Raw genomic sequence first — 16,339 nt, 5'->3', positions numbered from 1 at the left:
GAGGTGTGGCAGGGTGACCTCTCAGGCAGACCCCACCCCTGCCCCAGGAGGCCATTCTCTGTATTCACCCAGGACCAGAGAGCAGACTTAGCAGCTCCAAATAATGGACCAGACAGAGTTGCCTCCACGTCCTCTCCCTGGATTCCACTTCCCCCTTGGCTTCTCTGAGGTCCTCGGAAGGTGAGAGTCCAGGAGGTGATGGGAGCAGCCTCCTAGTTCTGGTAAAGACCAGAGAGAAAGTGGAGACTTGATCCGATTGGATGGGGATCCCAGTAGGAGGAGATGGGACAGGAAGATGGGGGCAGTCCTGTGACCAGAGAGCCTGCAGGCCAGGATGAGGTGGGCAGGGAGGGGGCTGAGCTGAGCTGCTGGGCTCCTGATTCCTGTGGCCCTTGGCCACCCAGGCCTGGCCCTCTGTCTGTCCTTTCTTAGCCTTTTCACTGGAGATGTCCAGTCAGTGGGCCATGCTCTGTCAACACTGTCACGTGTGGAAGGTGGCAATCATTCCCTTGGTTGACAAAGAGGAATGGGCCATTTATTGTGTCCTTGACATTGTGCTGAGTTATGTGCTTCAAGCTGAACTTTAATATGTGTTTGTTTTCCAGAGTGAATGGCTCCGTCTACGAGATCCTGCAAGTGGACTTTGGCATTGACAACAGCAGTGGCTTGGCGGGGGCCCAGCAGATCACCTGGCAGGTGGAGTACCCAGCTGAGGACTCCATGAGCGAGCTGGTGGTCTCCGAGATCTTCGTCAGCCAGACGACCTTTGTGGGCATCGTCCCTCTTGCAATGGTGAGCAGCTTCAAGAGAGGTGTCGCCGAGAAGTTCCCTTTGAGTACTTTGATCACTCCAATGTCACGGAGCAGAGTGTCATCTTCTCTCCCATGCACTTGGTGCATGTTGTTTAAATAAGGATAATATTCTTAAACTGCATTTCATTTACCTGCTTTCCATAATGGCCCCTGGAAGCTGTTTGGGGTCTACTGTGTAAACCCTTTTTCATTTGTGGAGACTGTGGGATGGTCTCCTGGGGAGCCCTTGTCCTTTATTGTCTCCATCTGTGTGCATATCAGGACCCAGTGCTGTGCTGAGGGGAGAGGGTTTTATTGAAATGTATGGGGGGTGTGCTGGGGACAGAGCAGTGTGTGCCCAGGAACCAGCCCCTCGTCAATTGGCTTTGCCCTGAGAGTCCCCAGGTGGCCCTGGATTGGCAAACTTTAAAGTGCAGATGGACCAAAAGAGCCTTGTTGGGAACTGCCCAGCTGAACGTGGACAGGGTCCCAGAGCCGTTAAACTGCCTGTGGTTTTGCTTCACGGGCCTGTAGGTGGCTGGGTTTACTGTGTTTGGCTGAAACTCTGCTCACACCTAAGGCCCAGGGGCCACACCTGAGGATGGAGTCATGGATGATCTTCCAGTTCTGAAGAGGAGGGTGCTGTGGGCCCGTGGGAGGGCCACGTGCTCCATGCTCTTCTGTCCTGGAAATGAGCATTCTGCACTGAGTTGACCTTCCTGCTGGGGACTCACACACAGGTGGTCTGGGGCAACCTGTGGCTGCTTTGATCATCAGTCACTCAGGTTTGAAACCAGAGTTGAGACAACTGCAGCTGAAAACCCTAATAATTAATTAATTAATCCACAATTAAGGCCCCCGTCTTGAGATGCTGGCGGGTGCCCTTGGCCTGGAGCACCTGCTCCCTGCATCTCCCTGGGTTGGTCCTTTCCTGTACCTTGGCTGTTAGAGAGGCACCTTCCCCGACCACCTGGGCTTTCACAGCCCTCCGCCCCCTCCCTGCCCTTCTGTTTCCAACCATATCTTCCCATTTTACCGTCCTCACAGACGTTGCCGCTGGTTGATGTTGGAGTTCATCTGGGGACCTTCCCCCTGGAAGGTGGGATCCTGGTCAGTTTCGTCCACCCCTGTCTCCATGACACCTGTAATAATGTGTGGCAGGTTGATGTTTGTTGGATGAATGAATGAACCCTGTGCTTGAATCCAAGAGACTTTGCTAAAAGCACTCCAGCCCTCTTTGGTCAGTGGTGACATTGTCTCTCAATGGGCCACATGACTCAGGGGCTGTGCTGATTGAGATGTCACTCACAGGGTCAGTCTCAGGGTGGGGACACAGCAGAATTGGGGGGAGGAGCTGGCAACAAGTTCCTGGTTGTGAATGAAGGGCTGGGTGACAGTGTGTGGCCTGGGGTCAAGATGCAGGTTGGCTGGACAGTATTTTGCCAGGACTGCCACTCTTCCCAGGGAGCCATCTCTTTCTTGGTGACTGGAACAGAGGCCAGTGAACAGAGCTGGGTGCTGCTCCCTTGGGTGGCTGCCTGCAGCTTGTGCGAGGGGAACTCTCTGTCACCGACCGCTTGTCCTGTTTCCTCCCCGCTGGTGCAGGCTGAGTGTCTTGTGTCCCTTGAGGCCACGATGCTGCAGTGTGCTCTGCATCTCTGTGGCCATGAGCGCCCCCACCTGGCTGACCTTCACTCAGGGGCACTTATGGTGTAGCCATCTGCACCTGGGAAGTACTGGGGAGGGAGGGCAGTGGTGTTGGGTGTGACCATGCCGCTCTCAGTCACTGTTTAGTGAGGCTTCCAAGCAAGTGCTCAGGACCCAAGTCGTTCAGTAGAGTTTCCTGAGGACTGAATGAGACGCCACAGGCAGTCTTTGGACTCTGGCCTGGCACATTGCATGCACTTCATAATATTTAGTTTTTATATTTTCATCCTATTATTGTCATCACATTATCCAGCCACATGTTTGGGTCACTGTCAAACTTCGGGAGAAGCCTAAACAGAAGTTCTACCTCAGGCTAGGTAATGGGCTGTCCCGGAGGAAAGAAGGAGTCCCATTGCTGAGACAGACACAGCCATAGGACAGGTGGCTGGAGAGAGAGAGGGAGAGAGAGTCACATGGGGCATCGCCTGCTGTCAGGGAGAGTCCTGGGAGAAAGGGGAGGGGCCTGCTGTGCATTCTTGAAGGCAGATGGGTGTAACTGGGCGGAAAGGAAGGGAGCCCTGGCCAGAGGAGCAGAGAGTGCGGCGAGCAGAGCGTGAGGGCCCGGGAGCTCAGGGACGCAGGTGGCCCGGTGTGGCTGCTGAGTGGATGTGGGGAAGGTGGGGCAGGGAGCGGGGAGGAGGCTGCAGCCCAGTGGTCTACTTCCTAGGATGTCAGATCTCTGTCCAGGGACATTCCTTAATCATTAATTTGGACCACTGATTGTGGATGCAGTGATGTATTTGGTCCATGGGTGCTCAGCAGAGTCCCGTATGCTTGGTTTGAATGTGTTCCTCCAGAATTCGAGTTGAAACGTGGCGATCCCACTGTGGTAGTGTTAACGGGTGATTTAGGGCAGTGATTAAGTTGTGAGGTCCATGCCCCATGAAAGGGTTGTTCCTTCTGAAAAGGCCAGGGGGAACTTGGCACGAGCCCTTTCGCCTTTGCATCCCTTCCGCCTTGGGAGGACAGTGTTCCTTCCTTCAGAGGATCCAGCAGCACAGTGCCATCTTGGCAGCAAAGAGACCAGATCTTCTCCAGATACCAAACCTGGCAGCACCTGGATCCTGGGCCTCCCACCTCCAGAGCTAGGAGGAAACAAATTGCTTGTAAATGACCTGGTCTCAGGAATTCTGATGTAGTAGCACAAATGGACCAAGATACCTGTCGAGCACTAAGCCTTGAGTTAGGTCACAATCAGGCAGAATTAGTAATGACTAATCATCAACAGCAGCTGTCAACAAGGCGGCCATGTTTCTTGCCTTCTTGAAGTGCCATAGATACCCTCACCAGATTCAGCTGTGTGAGGAGATGTAGCTGTGGCCCCCATGAGAGGCACTCTGGGTATGACAGACAGACATGGAGAAAGAGCCTGGCTTATTGATGTCACCACAGGAGGCTAAGCTGAGCCATCAAGAGCCTCCCCACTCCAATCATCTAGTCTTGTGAAGCAACAAATGTTCCACTCAAACCCACTAATACTGGCCCTCCACCTTTCCACCCATCCACCCACCCATCCACCCATCCACCCATCCATCCATCCACCCATCCACCCACCCATCCATCCATTCACTCATCCATCTACCTATCCATCTATTCACCCATCCATCCATCCATTCATCCATCATTCATCCATCCACCCATCCATCTACCTATCTATTCATCCACCATCCATCCATCCACTCATGCATCGTCTGTCCATCTACCCATCTCTCATCCACCCTTCTATCCATCCAATTGCTCACTATGCAACTATCATTAATTTAGCATAAACTATGTGCCAGATTTTCACTTTTTGGTAAACGGAAAGAGCAAATGGAATGGATAGAAATTTTGGAGTTGAAATCCCTGGGGCACGGAAGCCATTTGTGTCTGATAGTTCCATTTGTAGAAGAGCAGTGTAGGGTCAAAACCCCAAGGCCCTCTTTACAAGGTGGTCTGAAGAGAGCATGCAGCCCTGGGGACTGCCCTTCCTTGGGTGTCGTCTCTGCTGTCTCCGCAGTGGGGGAGGGCTAACTAGGGGCTCTGTTTCTTCCCTTCCCTTTCTTCCCCTCTGAAAGCACACGTTTTCTTTTCCCCTCCACAGTGTTCCTTTTCTTGGGTCTTCTGTCCAGTTACTGAGCTTTGAGCATGGAGATTTGTTCCTCTGGGTGGTGTGGAGTTTAGGACGACAGCCCACCATTCAACCTCAGTTCTTAAAACTAAAAAGCCCAGCTCTGCACATGCAGATAAAAAACACATTATCTTTCAAAAAGGTTGGAATCAAAAAATGAACACACTTGGTGAGTTTCTAGGCAACTGGGAACTTGGGCTCAGCTGAGGCTGGAGCGAGAGATAATCAGATGCCTTTTTCCTCGCGCTGGCCTGGGACCCCACAGCACAGCCTGGGCACAAATGCTTCTTTATTCTACACAGTGCTTGTGTGCTGACTCTGCGCCAGGGGCTGTTCCAGGGGATGGTGACCGACAAGGCAGACAGGGACCCCGCTCCTCTGCTCCCTGTCTAGAGGGGCAGACTGACCGACACCATAAATGTGTGTTCCGTCACTCCAGGGGGCACGGGGAGGTGGAGAGACCTAGGGGAGTGGAGGGGGCAGGAAAGCATCTTTTAAACACCTGCATTTGCTCTGAACTAGCCAAGAAGGCAGAGCCAGCTATAGAAGGCTGTGGAGAAAGAGCATTCCATGCAGAGGGAATGGAAAATGTCTTCCCGCAGAACAAGAAGGCCAGGTAGAGGGCAGGGGAGAGGGTCAGGAGCAAGGGGGCGCACTGCAGGGGAAGGCGGGTGGGGTCTGTGGCGCTGGTCCCGACAGCCCACGTCCCATGGCCTTCTGTTGTCCCAGCACTGTCCTTAGCCGGAGTTTCCTGTTGCTGCTGTACCTAGTTCCTTCCTATCCTGTGCTCCTGCAGGTCTGTCTGGAGTGGCTCCTCTGGAGCTAAGGTCAAGGTGTCACAGGGCCGTGCTCTTTCTGAGGCTCTGGGGACAATCCATCCTTTGTGTCTCCAGTGCACAGAAGTCACCTGTACCCCTGGTCTCACATCCATCTCAGTCATAACATCAACCTTTGTCCTCTGTGTCACCTTCTCTGGGTCCAACCCTCTGTCTCCCTCCGAGGACCCCTGTCCCACCTGACGATGCAGGGTCACCTCCCCATCCCAGGAGCCTTGGCTCATTGGCATCTGCCAAGTCCCTTTTCCATGGAAGGCAGAACATTCCAGGTTCTGAGCCTGGCCCCAGGGGTCCTGACCACAGGGGCTTAGGTGTGTCATCTCATCAAACCCTCACAGAAGCTGGAGGGATGCCGTTACCCCAGGTGTACAGGTGGGGAGGCTGAGGGACAGGGGGACTATCGACCTGCAGGCAGCTGCACCCAGGAAGCACAGGCCTGTCCACACCTGCTGCCTGCTCCAGCATCTGCCGCCAGCCACACCCGAGGCCCTGACCTGTTAGTGTCACGGAGCCCTTTGTCTGAATTCTTACAAATGCATAAACACTTTAAAAAACAAATAAGAAAACAAATGTGTTGGAATACAGTAATTGGAATATTTACAAAAGCAAACTCATGATACAGGAACACAGTGCCGTTTTACATACCATTATAGGCAACGCAATGGTGCCACAAACTAGGGTCTGGGGTCAGATACAATGCCTGTGGTGACATCACGGCGCCAATGGTGTCAGAGCCATTTTGAGGAATCTGTAGAGACTCGGGGGAGTCTGGGGAGCACACCGTGCTGCTAATGCCTCTGTCTGTGGCTTGTGGCTCACATTTGCTCTCAAAAAAAATGTTAAAATCAGGGAGCGGCGGTAAGACATGTGTGAACGCGCAAGTACGTACGTGCATTCGCTCATACACACACGGAGATCTTACAGGTATTTTTTCTGTGCCTGTGTGTACTTTGGTATTTACTATGTGTGTTTGAGCTTGTGTGTGTGTCTGTTCACATGCATGTGTGTGTGCATGCGTGCATGAGCACTGATGGGTGTAAATGTGTGTATGTGTGGGTGTATTTTTCGTCCAATATCCTGGACCCCAAGTTCTAATAATAGACACCTTCTGTGGCCCCTGGGTGAGGGGCCTCCTGGGTCTTGTTTTGTGCTGTGGGAAGCCTCTGAGTGGCTCAGTGTGTACATGTGCGTGTGTCTGGGGTGGGCAACGTGGTGTGGTGAGCTTTGGTAAACACCAGTGCAGTGGTGCTGGGTGCAAACCGTGGTGTGTGCCCCCCACCAGCAGGAACTGCCACCGCCTGCTGTCGGACACTAGTGAGCACAGCAGGCCAACAGCACGTTGCTCTGTCCCCCAGGACTCACAGCTGCTAGGGAACGGGACAGGAACAGGAAGTTCAGTGCAGTGTGCTGAGGGGGACTGGGACTTGGTGTGGCCTGCAGTGCCCCCAGCCCCTCTGTCCTTTCCCTCCCCTCCCTCTCTTCCTCTCCCATGATACACCGTGAGCCCCATCTGGCTGGTTGGGCAGTGGGTTTCATGTCATGCACCCAGTGGTCCCGAAGACCACGCTGCAGCAGGAAGGAGATGCCGTCAGCCAGTAGTGACTGTTTAGGGAGCCATGTTAGTATCCTAGGGCTGCAGGTCACAAGTCACCACAACCTGGGGACTTAAATCACAGGAATTTATCCTCTCAGGGTTCTGGAGGCTGGGAGTGAATGAAGGTGTGAGGAGGGACGTGTTCCTTCTGAAGGCACCGGTAAGGTCTCTCCGGCCTCTTCCAGCTTCTGATGGCTCCAGCTGTTCCTTAGCTTGTGGTCACATGGTGCCAATCCCTGCCTGTTGTCACGGGGCTGTGAGTCTGGGTCCCCCTTCCACTTGAACCAAATAGGACTTCATCTTAACCTGCAGAAGCCTTGTTTCCAGATTGAGCCACACTCTGCTATTCTGGTGGGTGTGAGTTTGGGAGGGACACTGTCCAGCCCAGGACAGGAAGGGGTGGTGCACACGTGCCCTGGGCCTGCCACTCAGCTCCGGTTGGCACAGTCCCTGCTCCCTTGGCATCTGCAGTGGGAGCTGGAGTTCTGGACAATAGTGTCTCTCAGAGCCCAGTGAGCGGCTCAGCTGCACAGCGGTCACCCAGTGGTGCTGTCTGGACCCCATGTACCAGGGGGAAAAAGAGCCTTTTCTATCTGAGAAAGTTATTTTTGTGAAATCCTGACTTTCTGAGCCTTCCGTGTGCCTCTTCCCCCAAAACACAAGTTTGCCAGTGTGACTGCCACTGGGGCCACACGCACCTGGCTGTCGGGGTCCGAAGAGTCCGCAGGCGGGTCTTCCAGGGCTCGGATACCAGAGTGCGGTGCCCTGCACCCCGGGTGCCCTGGTCATGTGCACATGGCTTCGCCTGATGGAGGCAATCCACCCACGGGTGAAAGGAGCCATTTCAAATTGTCAAGGACAGTGTGTGTCCAGTGAGCTCACTTTACCAGCGGCCAGAGACAGCTACTCTTGTTGGTGGAGCTGCGAGCTTGTGCTGCTGGTATTAGCACTTGCAGCAGAGTGGGTGCCACACAGGTGCCACACGGGTGCCACATGGGTGCCATGCAGTGCCCAGCCGAGTGTCTTTCCAGCACGCGCTGACAGTGAGGGTGCCTCCTGAGCCCATCTCTGTGGGGCCCCAGCTGGGTTTGGACATTGAGCCTCTGCCCAGAATACATTAAAAATAACAGTGTAAAAGGCTCCTGGAGGGTAAACCGGGATCAGCCGAGTGGAAAGAAGGGATAGGCCATCAGGATGTTTGATCAGCCGAACGGCGTCTTTGCAGGAGACCTTTGCCGACTGATAATTTCTGAAGGTGAAAGAGAGGAATGGACCCAGAGGAGCGAGTTCAGGAGAGAAGCGGGTGGTGATAGTCAGAGGCACCACCGGGGAGGGTTGGGCGCTCCTGTGGCACGGATGCGAGGACGTGTGCCTCAAGGCTGCGTCAATAGCATTAATATTTATGACCCACCCACAAAACGGCCATCATGCGGCACATCCATCAAGGGCTTCTGCCCTGGGAGCATCGGTTTTGTGGGCGATGAGCCCTGAATGACAAGACTGGGAGCGATTATGGAGGGACCCGATGTTCTGTTTTAAACCTCCTTTAAGGTTGTGAATAATCAGGAGAGCGAATCTGGAGACAATGCTTTTCTTAAAAACCCAAAGACCCATTTGACTGTTGGCAGGTGAACTAGGCTGTTTATCACAGCGAGGAGCTGTGGCCATGGAAGCTGACCATGGGCCCCATGGCTGCCTCAGCCTCCCGTAAGCCTTCTATTCCTGATTGGAAATGACAGAATCCTTGGCAATAAATGGCCTTGCCCGCCCCTGCACTGGCCCTGGAGGGAGACCCCTTCCCTGTAGCTGGGACCTGGGGAGATGTACGTGCTCACCCCAGGTCAAGCTGCTAGGTTCCTGTCTGGCCTCATCCTCTGCTGAAACTGTGCCTAGAGCAGGTCTGCCTTAGTTGTCCCACATGCAAGAGGGTCACATGGATCCTGCAGCATTATGTGATCAGTGTTGAGAAGACAGAGCAGCACACACATAGATGCCACATGACGCACTTATGGGAGCTAATGGTATGTGGTGGCATTCAGAATGCTTCATAATGGTTGTCACAGCCTCAGACCAGCGGGAATAGGGAATAGGTGCGACTGGTAATAATCATGATACCCCGCCCTTTCCCAGGCCCGCCAGCTGCTCACCAGCCCCGAAGCACAGCAACAAGTGCCCCTGTGCCCCACGCTTGCCTGGCTCATGGCAGAGCCCAGAGAACCAATTTCTAAATGGCTTAGATTTCAATGGTTAAGATGGCAGGGTTTTTTGGTGGGGGGATCCCCTTTGATGTCTCTTCCCAGGGAGGGAATCATGAGTGACTGTCCCTGATTATGCCACTAGATGGCGCTGACAGACCATGTTATGGCCACGGGTCCACCTTTCTCCCCTCCCCCAGAGGGCTCCAGAACACCTGTGGGACCCTCTCTCCAGCAGACTGCTTGCTGCCCAGGGGCTTTGCCTGGTCTCCCCTGAGAGTGAGCAGGGAGGCTCCCTCCTGCCACCCACCTGGGTCCAGCAGGGCATCTGGCACCTGAAGCTTGGAAAGACCGCCTCCCTCCCCCACACCATTGCAAGGCCCCATGGCTAGATGGACGCCTAGTGGACTTTTCCCCTCAGAAGGCTTTATTTTGTTTATTTCTAATGACTCATGATCATTATAATTTTTTTTAGAGAGAGAGAGAGAGAGAGAGAGAGAGAGAATTTTATTTATTTATTTATTTATTTTTAGTTTTCAGCGGACACAACATCTTTGTTTGTATGTGGTGCTGAGGATCGAACCCCGGGCCACACGCATGCCAGGCGAGCGCACTACTGCTTGAGTCACATCCCCAGCCCCTCATTATAAAAATTTTAAGCAACATATGGATAAATTAAAATCTCAGCACCCTCAATATGACTGCCGCTCCAAATAGCTCATCTGAGTCCACGCCATGCAGAGAGAGCTAGCTTGACAGAGAGAGATGGGAGTAGACGTCACACCTTGTAGCCATGAGCTCCTGCTCTTCATTCTGGGATTTAAAGAGATGTCAAGTCCCCCATTCACTCTACTTAAGAGGAGGCAGGGAGTCTAATGTGAGATTCCTGCACTTCAAAACCCATCAACCACCACAAGGTTCACTGGTTTTAAAACACCATTGGCGTGACTAGGGTGACCACTTTATGGTTAAAAACAAGTGAGTGATTGGAGCAGTAACTTTGTTACCATTACGAACATTGCTAGAGCCATGACGGCCGCGTCCATTCTGTATGTGGCACCATTTAGTTATAGTGTGACATCTGCACTCTCCAATATGGCAGCCATTAGTGACCTGTGGCCATTACAATTAGAATCTTCTAAAGTTAAATAAATGTAAGTTAGCTCCTCAGTGGCAGTAGCCACGTTTCGAGTGCTCTGCAGCCCCTTGGGGCGAGTGGCTGCCACATTTCCTGGCAGACGTAGGACATTGCACCTGTGAAGACAGGTGGTGTGGATGTCGACTGCTCCTCCAGAGCAGAGGAACAAGCAGCACCTCGGGCTCCCCCCATCTTGCCTGGGTGGGTACTAGTTATGAGGAAAGTTAACAAGATGCATCCCGAGATACACGCGTGATACCTAACCACGGCACGTGTCTGTGCGTTATCGAGGACATGGCCTCGTGGTCTCTCCTGCAGCTAGGGCCTCCTCTTCAGCACAGTGCATGGTTCAGAGTCTTGCTTCCAAACCAGTTCCCATTGATGCAGGAAGGACGTTCTCTTTGTCACTGGGGCCCCTTTGGGTCAAGAGCTTTCTACTTCTCCATACCCTTAAGTCTCATTTTAATGAGATCTTGAGGGAGGAAGAGGAAGTTCACCATGTGGTCAGCCTGTGGTGTTGAACGGGAAGGCACCCCTGCCCCTGTGCTTGGAGAGTATGAAGTGCTGAGATTTCAGGGGTTGGTCAGGACCTCCTTCTGCACACATTGGTGAGGGGCCATATGCCCCTGGGCTGGGGGCTGAGATGTGAAAGGCTCAATTCTTGACATTAGGGACATCAGCAAGCTCTCTGCCCAGGAACGGAACTCTACTTTTTTTGGGAAATCTCCTGAGCAATGGAGGAGGGATGCTACCCCAGGACTCAGGATAAAGCTCCGAAGGTCTCCCAGGACAAAGCCGGAGAAGCTGCTGGATTGTCTTCTGAGGAAAGGACTAGAACGTTTACAGCAGGCCGAGAGAGGTTGCCGTGGACTTGGGGCAGACTTGCCCACCTTTCCCACCTTCCCCCAAACCTCTGTGACTTGGGAAGTTCTGCCCTTGGCTGGTGATGTTGTGAGCCTGCCTTCCTGCAGGGAGGGGCACTGTGGGTGGAGGCATCAGGGTATGGGGGGCACAACACAGTCTGCCATCCTGGGTGGGCTGTGTCCCCTCCAGACTCCCCGTGAGTCCCCCTTGGTCCTTTCCCAGGTCCTATTGAGAAGCAGCCACAGAAAGCCAGGTTGGTGGCTCTGGGCACAAGGACCTCTGTTTCCACACGCAGCCTGGCAGGCTGGCCCTGACCTTGTCACGCCTCTGAGCTCTGAGGATGGAGGGCGTGGGTATTGAGGGCCTCGTCCTCTGAGGTGCTGCTGACCCCGTGCATGTCTTCCTCGCAAGGTGCCACAGTGTAGGCACGAGTCACAGCCCAGCAGGAGCTGCTGTGGTTAAGAGGTGCCATCCCCAGGGACCATGCTATCTGTCTGAATTTCTCCAGTGTGGAGTGTCACAGGGAAGCAGAGCAGGTTGGCAGCTCTAGCTGGCCCCACGGCTGGTGCTTTGGTCTTCCACGAGCTGCCTGAGATGGGGCCAGGGGCAGAGGCTCACTGAAGCACTGGGCGAGTCAAGACCCATGCATGCAATCCCTCCAAGGAACCCAGTTCACATGTGGGCGAGACCTGGGTCCAGAGGAAGCAGATGCTGAAGGAGGGCCCGATGGCTCTCTCCTGCCTGAGAGGGGTGTGTCCCTCAGCCAGTCCCCTCTTGCTGCAGGAGGCAGAGCTCAGGGCTGCCCGAGCCTCTGGATGTTTTTGACAGGCCAGGAGGCTGGAGGGAGATGGGCTCTTTCCATTTCTTATTTCTCAGGTTCAAGAAGGAAATAAAGACCCACATGTGCACAGGGGGTGGCAGGTGTGGGGGTGGAGGGGAGTGGCGCCCTCTGGGGCAGGGCCTCCCACCATTCATTCTGTGTCCTCCTCAGAACCCAGGGTGAGCAACAGAGGGATGCGCTGGTGCCCCTGGGCTGGCTGCCTGCTCCTGAGGTCAGCGAGCTCTGTTGGACGGTGCTCCCAGGCAGCCAGCCTGGCTGGGCAGTGAGGGGCTGCTGCCCTTGCAGCCTCAGACTTGGGAGCAGGGCAGCTGAGCTGGCCCAAGCAAGCTGAAAGGGTGGTCCAGAATGGACCCTAAGTCACCAAACTGTGTGGGTGACCCCAGGCCCGGGCAATGCAACAGGTTGTGGGCAGCCTCCTTTCTTCCTGTAGCTGCCCTGCTTGGCTTTGAGGTAGGGATTGGGCAACCCCCAGGGAGCCCCTGACCTTGTGGGTGGGTGGACATGGGTCCTGGGGCTGCCCAGCACTGCTTGATGACCTCCTCCCAGCAGCAGCCAGGTGGCACTGTGTCTGGCCACGCTGAGTGTCTTGCTGGATGCAAAACTTCATCTTCACAAAAACTTACTGAGAGGAAACTCAGACGTCCTAAAATTCACCTGTTTAAAGGCCATGGATCAGTGGGTTCAGAGCAAGTGTAAAGTGGGGTCAGCACCCCTGAAATTGATTTGTTCACCCCAAAGAGACCCCATATTCACACACAGCTGCTCTCTACTCCCCCGAGCCCCCTCGTCCTAGGCCCCTCGTCCTAGCCCACCTCCGTCCTCCTCGGAGTGAACTGGTGGGTCCTGTAAGAGGACTCCTGCGACGTGTGGTCCTGGGGTCTCTGGCTTCTTGCACCCAGCGTGATGTTTCCCAGGTTTATCCATGAAACCTGTGGCCCTGTGTGTCAGGATGTCCCCCTTTCATTGTTGATAACCTCTGTTACTGATGCTCACATGAGTGATGCTGGCCTTGTCCATTCGGTTGCCATCAGCTGGGGGCATCTGGTTGTCTCTAATTTTCAGCTTTTGTGAATAATGTGGTCACTAAGATTCACAAATGGGTGTTGGTGTGGACGTGAGTTTTTCTTTTTAATGGAATAAACCAGAAATAGTGAATTCTTGTTGCCTCACACTTATTTCTTGGGGAATGTTGCCATGGTAACCTCTGGGAGCCTTTGGAATGATCTCTACTGGTTCTCATTAGTGTTCAGAATGAAATATTTTGTGCTAGAAATTGTAACTCAAAAGTGCACAGGAGCCAGGTGCGTCAGAGTGGCTGGTGGGGCAGGAGTGGCGGCCTGTGCCGCGTGGTGGGACCCCTCGCCATCCACGCAGGACACCCGCTGCCTTGGAGAATCCTGGCCCCGCGTGCAGGCATCTGCATCTTTCTTTCTCAGAGGGAAACTAGGTGTGGGTTTTTATGGAGCTGTGTCTGCTGCCTTTCTTCTTCTTTTCTTCCGCCCTGACTGCCCCGAGCCTGGTCCACCTCCTCTGTTGAATGTCCTTCTTTGCCCAGGTGCAGGTTTTCTTGCCCTTCCTCCCTTGTGCCCAGTTAGGCTCTGGTGTCTGCCTCTGGGTCTGTGGCTGAGCTCTTCCATCTGGACCCCACTGTCGTGACCAGTGGATAGCTGTGTCCAGGTGGCTGCCCTCTTGATCATCAGGTGGTGAGACAGACTCTGCTGCCTTGCAGTGCAGATGACAGTCCAGCTGCTGCACTGATCACCTTTCTGACACCAGGCCAGGTGTCTCATCTGTAGTTTGGAGGCCCCGAGGGTACCCGCCTTGCACAACCGAGAGGATCAAACGAGTCACATGTGCCAGGGCTTAAACGTCACCTGGCACTTGGAAACCCCGTTGGTGCTCCTTCTTCATCCTCACCACCAATGTCCAGGGACAGGTTCTCTACCTAAGGAATCATTTGGAATAGCTGCACCTCACCAAGGGCAGAGTGTCCACTGGTGGGCAGAGTGACGGCCCCCAAAGATTACCACTCCCTGATCCCCATGGCTGTTTCTGGACCTGGACAAAGGGGCTCTGCGACCCTCAGAAAGTTTTGGATGTGAGGCGGGGGATTATCCTGGGAGAAGGGCTGTGGCCTGACGCGCATTCCCTCAGAACCCAGCTTGAGACACAGTAGTCCCAAGATGGGACTTATTTTTTTTAAAGAAAGAACATGTAAAATATCTTTCAAAACATCAAATAAATTCCCATAAAGATGCTGTTTATTTTCTGAAAGCAAAATAAACACACAAGCTTGCAGAGGATGAGCCTCCAGGTTAGTGAGGGCCCTGTGTCCCTGCGGCCCCAGGTGGCCTTCCTGAGACCCCTGGGTGCTTACCCTTGGCCTGGGGCCTTCCATGCCATCTGGGGCAGGCAGCCTGTTCTGAACACCGTCTCGGGCTGGGCATCATCATTGGGAGAGGAGGGAGGGAGAACTGTAGAAGGGCTGGCGGGTCTCACCCTGCCTGTTTCCATGTGGTAGAAGCACAGAGGGAAGCCCATCAGCTCTTCCTGGAGGGGGACGTCTGTCCACTGCTATCCTGGCCATTTTGAGCAGGGTGTATCAGAGGGACAGTGGACGGCAAAGTGCTAAAGCACAGCAGTGGGAGAGGTGGGGCAGGTGGGCAGGAGGAGCAGGGGTCCCAGTCCTTGTTCCCATTTGCTGGCTGTGACCTGGGGCAAGTCTCTGGCTGTCCCTGAGGCTCTGTGTCCATCTTCCAAGTGGGGGACAGTATCTCAGTGGCAGTGTGGTTCAAGCACAGGCTTGACCGCTGCCTGGTCCCCAGCCTGACCCATGTCACACATCTGTACACGTTGCTCTTGTGGACTCTGGAGATGGTATCCCAGCCTCAGGCAGCTGTGTTTCAATACAGAAAGTTCCAGACTGAGACTGCGTTTGATTGGAATGAGACATTGACACCATTTAGTTAAGGCAAACTCGGAGGAGAACGGGGAGATGGCTTCACCCTGGCTCAGAGAGAACTTGCTCACGACCCCCAGGTGGGCAAGGGCTGAACTGACCCAAGGGCCCACCTGTCCCCTTGCCTGTGACGAGGAGCGGCCTTGGGTGGGTCTCCTGTGCACAGCCACAGCCTCTGTTGGGTGGTCATCCGAATGTCCAGTGGCTGCTGTGGGATGTCACCACGTCAGGGAGGACACAGCCCTTCCTTAGAGGCAGACCAGCAAGTGTGGCTCAAGAGAGCTGCTCGTCACGGGGAAGAGGCTGCTGGCGTTTGCAGCAGGAATTTGCTCTCACTCCACTGCCAGTGGATCAGGCTTCCGGCTCTGAGTCCATGGCTGGTGACTCGATTCTGATGGCGTCCCAGCCAGAGGGTGACACTGGTAATGCAAGAAGTTAATGCTGGTAGCATTTGGCTTGGAACCCGGCTCTAGGGAGGGTTTACCCAGCTTCTGGTGATTCCAGAGTTGGGGAGGTTCTCCGAGTCCCGCTCGTCGTGTGGACAACAGAATCTTCCTGTCACCCCTCCTCTGTCAGCAAAGGGATCCACCTTCCCCCAGTTACTGGGAATAAAAATCTAGGGATTGCCTTGTAGCCTCTGCGTGGCCAATGGGCGTCTCTAGGCCGTCAGCAAGTCCTGGAGGCTCTGACCTCCAAAATACGCCCAGAACCCTGGCTGCTCCCTGTCCCCCTGCAGCACGCACCCAGCCACCTTACTGTCCTGCCAGGAAGGTGGTCACAGCCCCCCGCTGGCCTCCGGCTCCACTCCTGCTGAGAGCCGCCTTCTCCGGCCCCTCTGCCCCCCACCAGGCAGTCCTTCTAGCTCCTGGCAGGTTCCCTGCACCCCCGGCCTTTGGAATCGCCCAGTGGCCCAGGTCCCCGCAGGCTGCTGCGTGCTCCCCCACCCGCCATCTTCTACCCTCCTTTCTTGTCCCCTTCAGACACATTCTGGCCACACTGGACTCTTTCCTGGCAGGGGCACATCTCACCCTCACCTCACTTGGACACCAGAGCCCCTCACTCAGGTCTCAGGTCTGATGACTTCCCCTCTGTATGGCAGTGCTGTCCCCAGCTGCCCCCATGACTTCTGTCTGTGTCTCCTTCACAGAATTAGCCTCTCCAAAGTGACCCAGTCACAGCTGTGCCTGAAGTCTACAGACCTTCTTCACGGCTCCACCCTGCTCCATCCTTCCACCAAGAGGGGGCTGCCCCCAGGGTCCCTCATGACATCATGACATCTTCATGTGTCTCCAACCTGCAGTGAC

General features: G+C 54.5%; 1 protein-coding gene across 1 annotated transcript in view; it reads left to right on the top strand.

Annotated features, from left to right (window-relative positions):
• Positions 1-946, top strand: part of LOC107156336 (transmembrane protein 132B-like) — a 223,127-nt gene extending 222,181 nt beyond the window's left edge. Inside the window, exon 4 of the mRNA XM_048785489.1 lies at positions 606-946. Within this exon, the coding sequence (XP_048641446.1) occupies positions 606-912 (307 nt within the window). The 3' untranslated portion in view covers positions 913-946. The remainder of the gene's footprint in view (positions 1-605) is intronic.
• Positions 947-16,339: the final 15,393 nt, after the last annotated feature.

This window comes from Marmota marmota, unplaced genomic scaffold (assembly GCF_001458135.2).
Source record: "Marmota marmota marmota unplaced genomic scaffold, marMar, whole genome shotgun sequence".
Classification (NCBI taxonomy): Eukaryota; Metazoa; Chordata; class Mammalia; order Rodentia; family Sciuridae; genus Marmota; species Marmota marmota.
The sequence above is the reverse complement of the archived record's forward strand: the minus strand, read 5'-3'. Positions and strand labels throughout refer to the sequence as shown.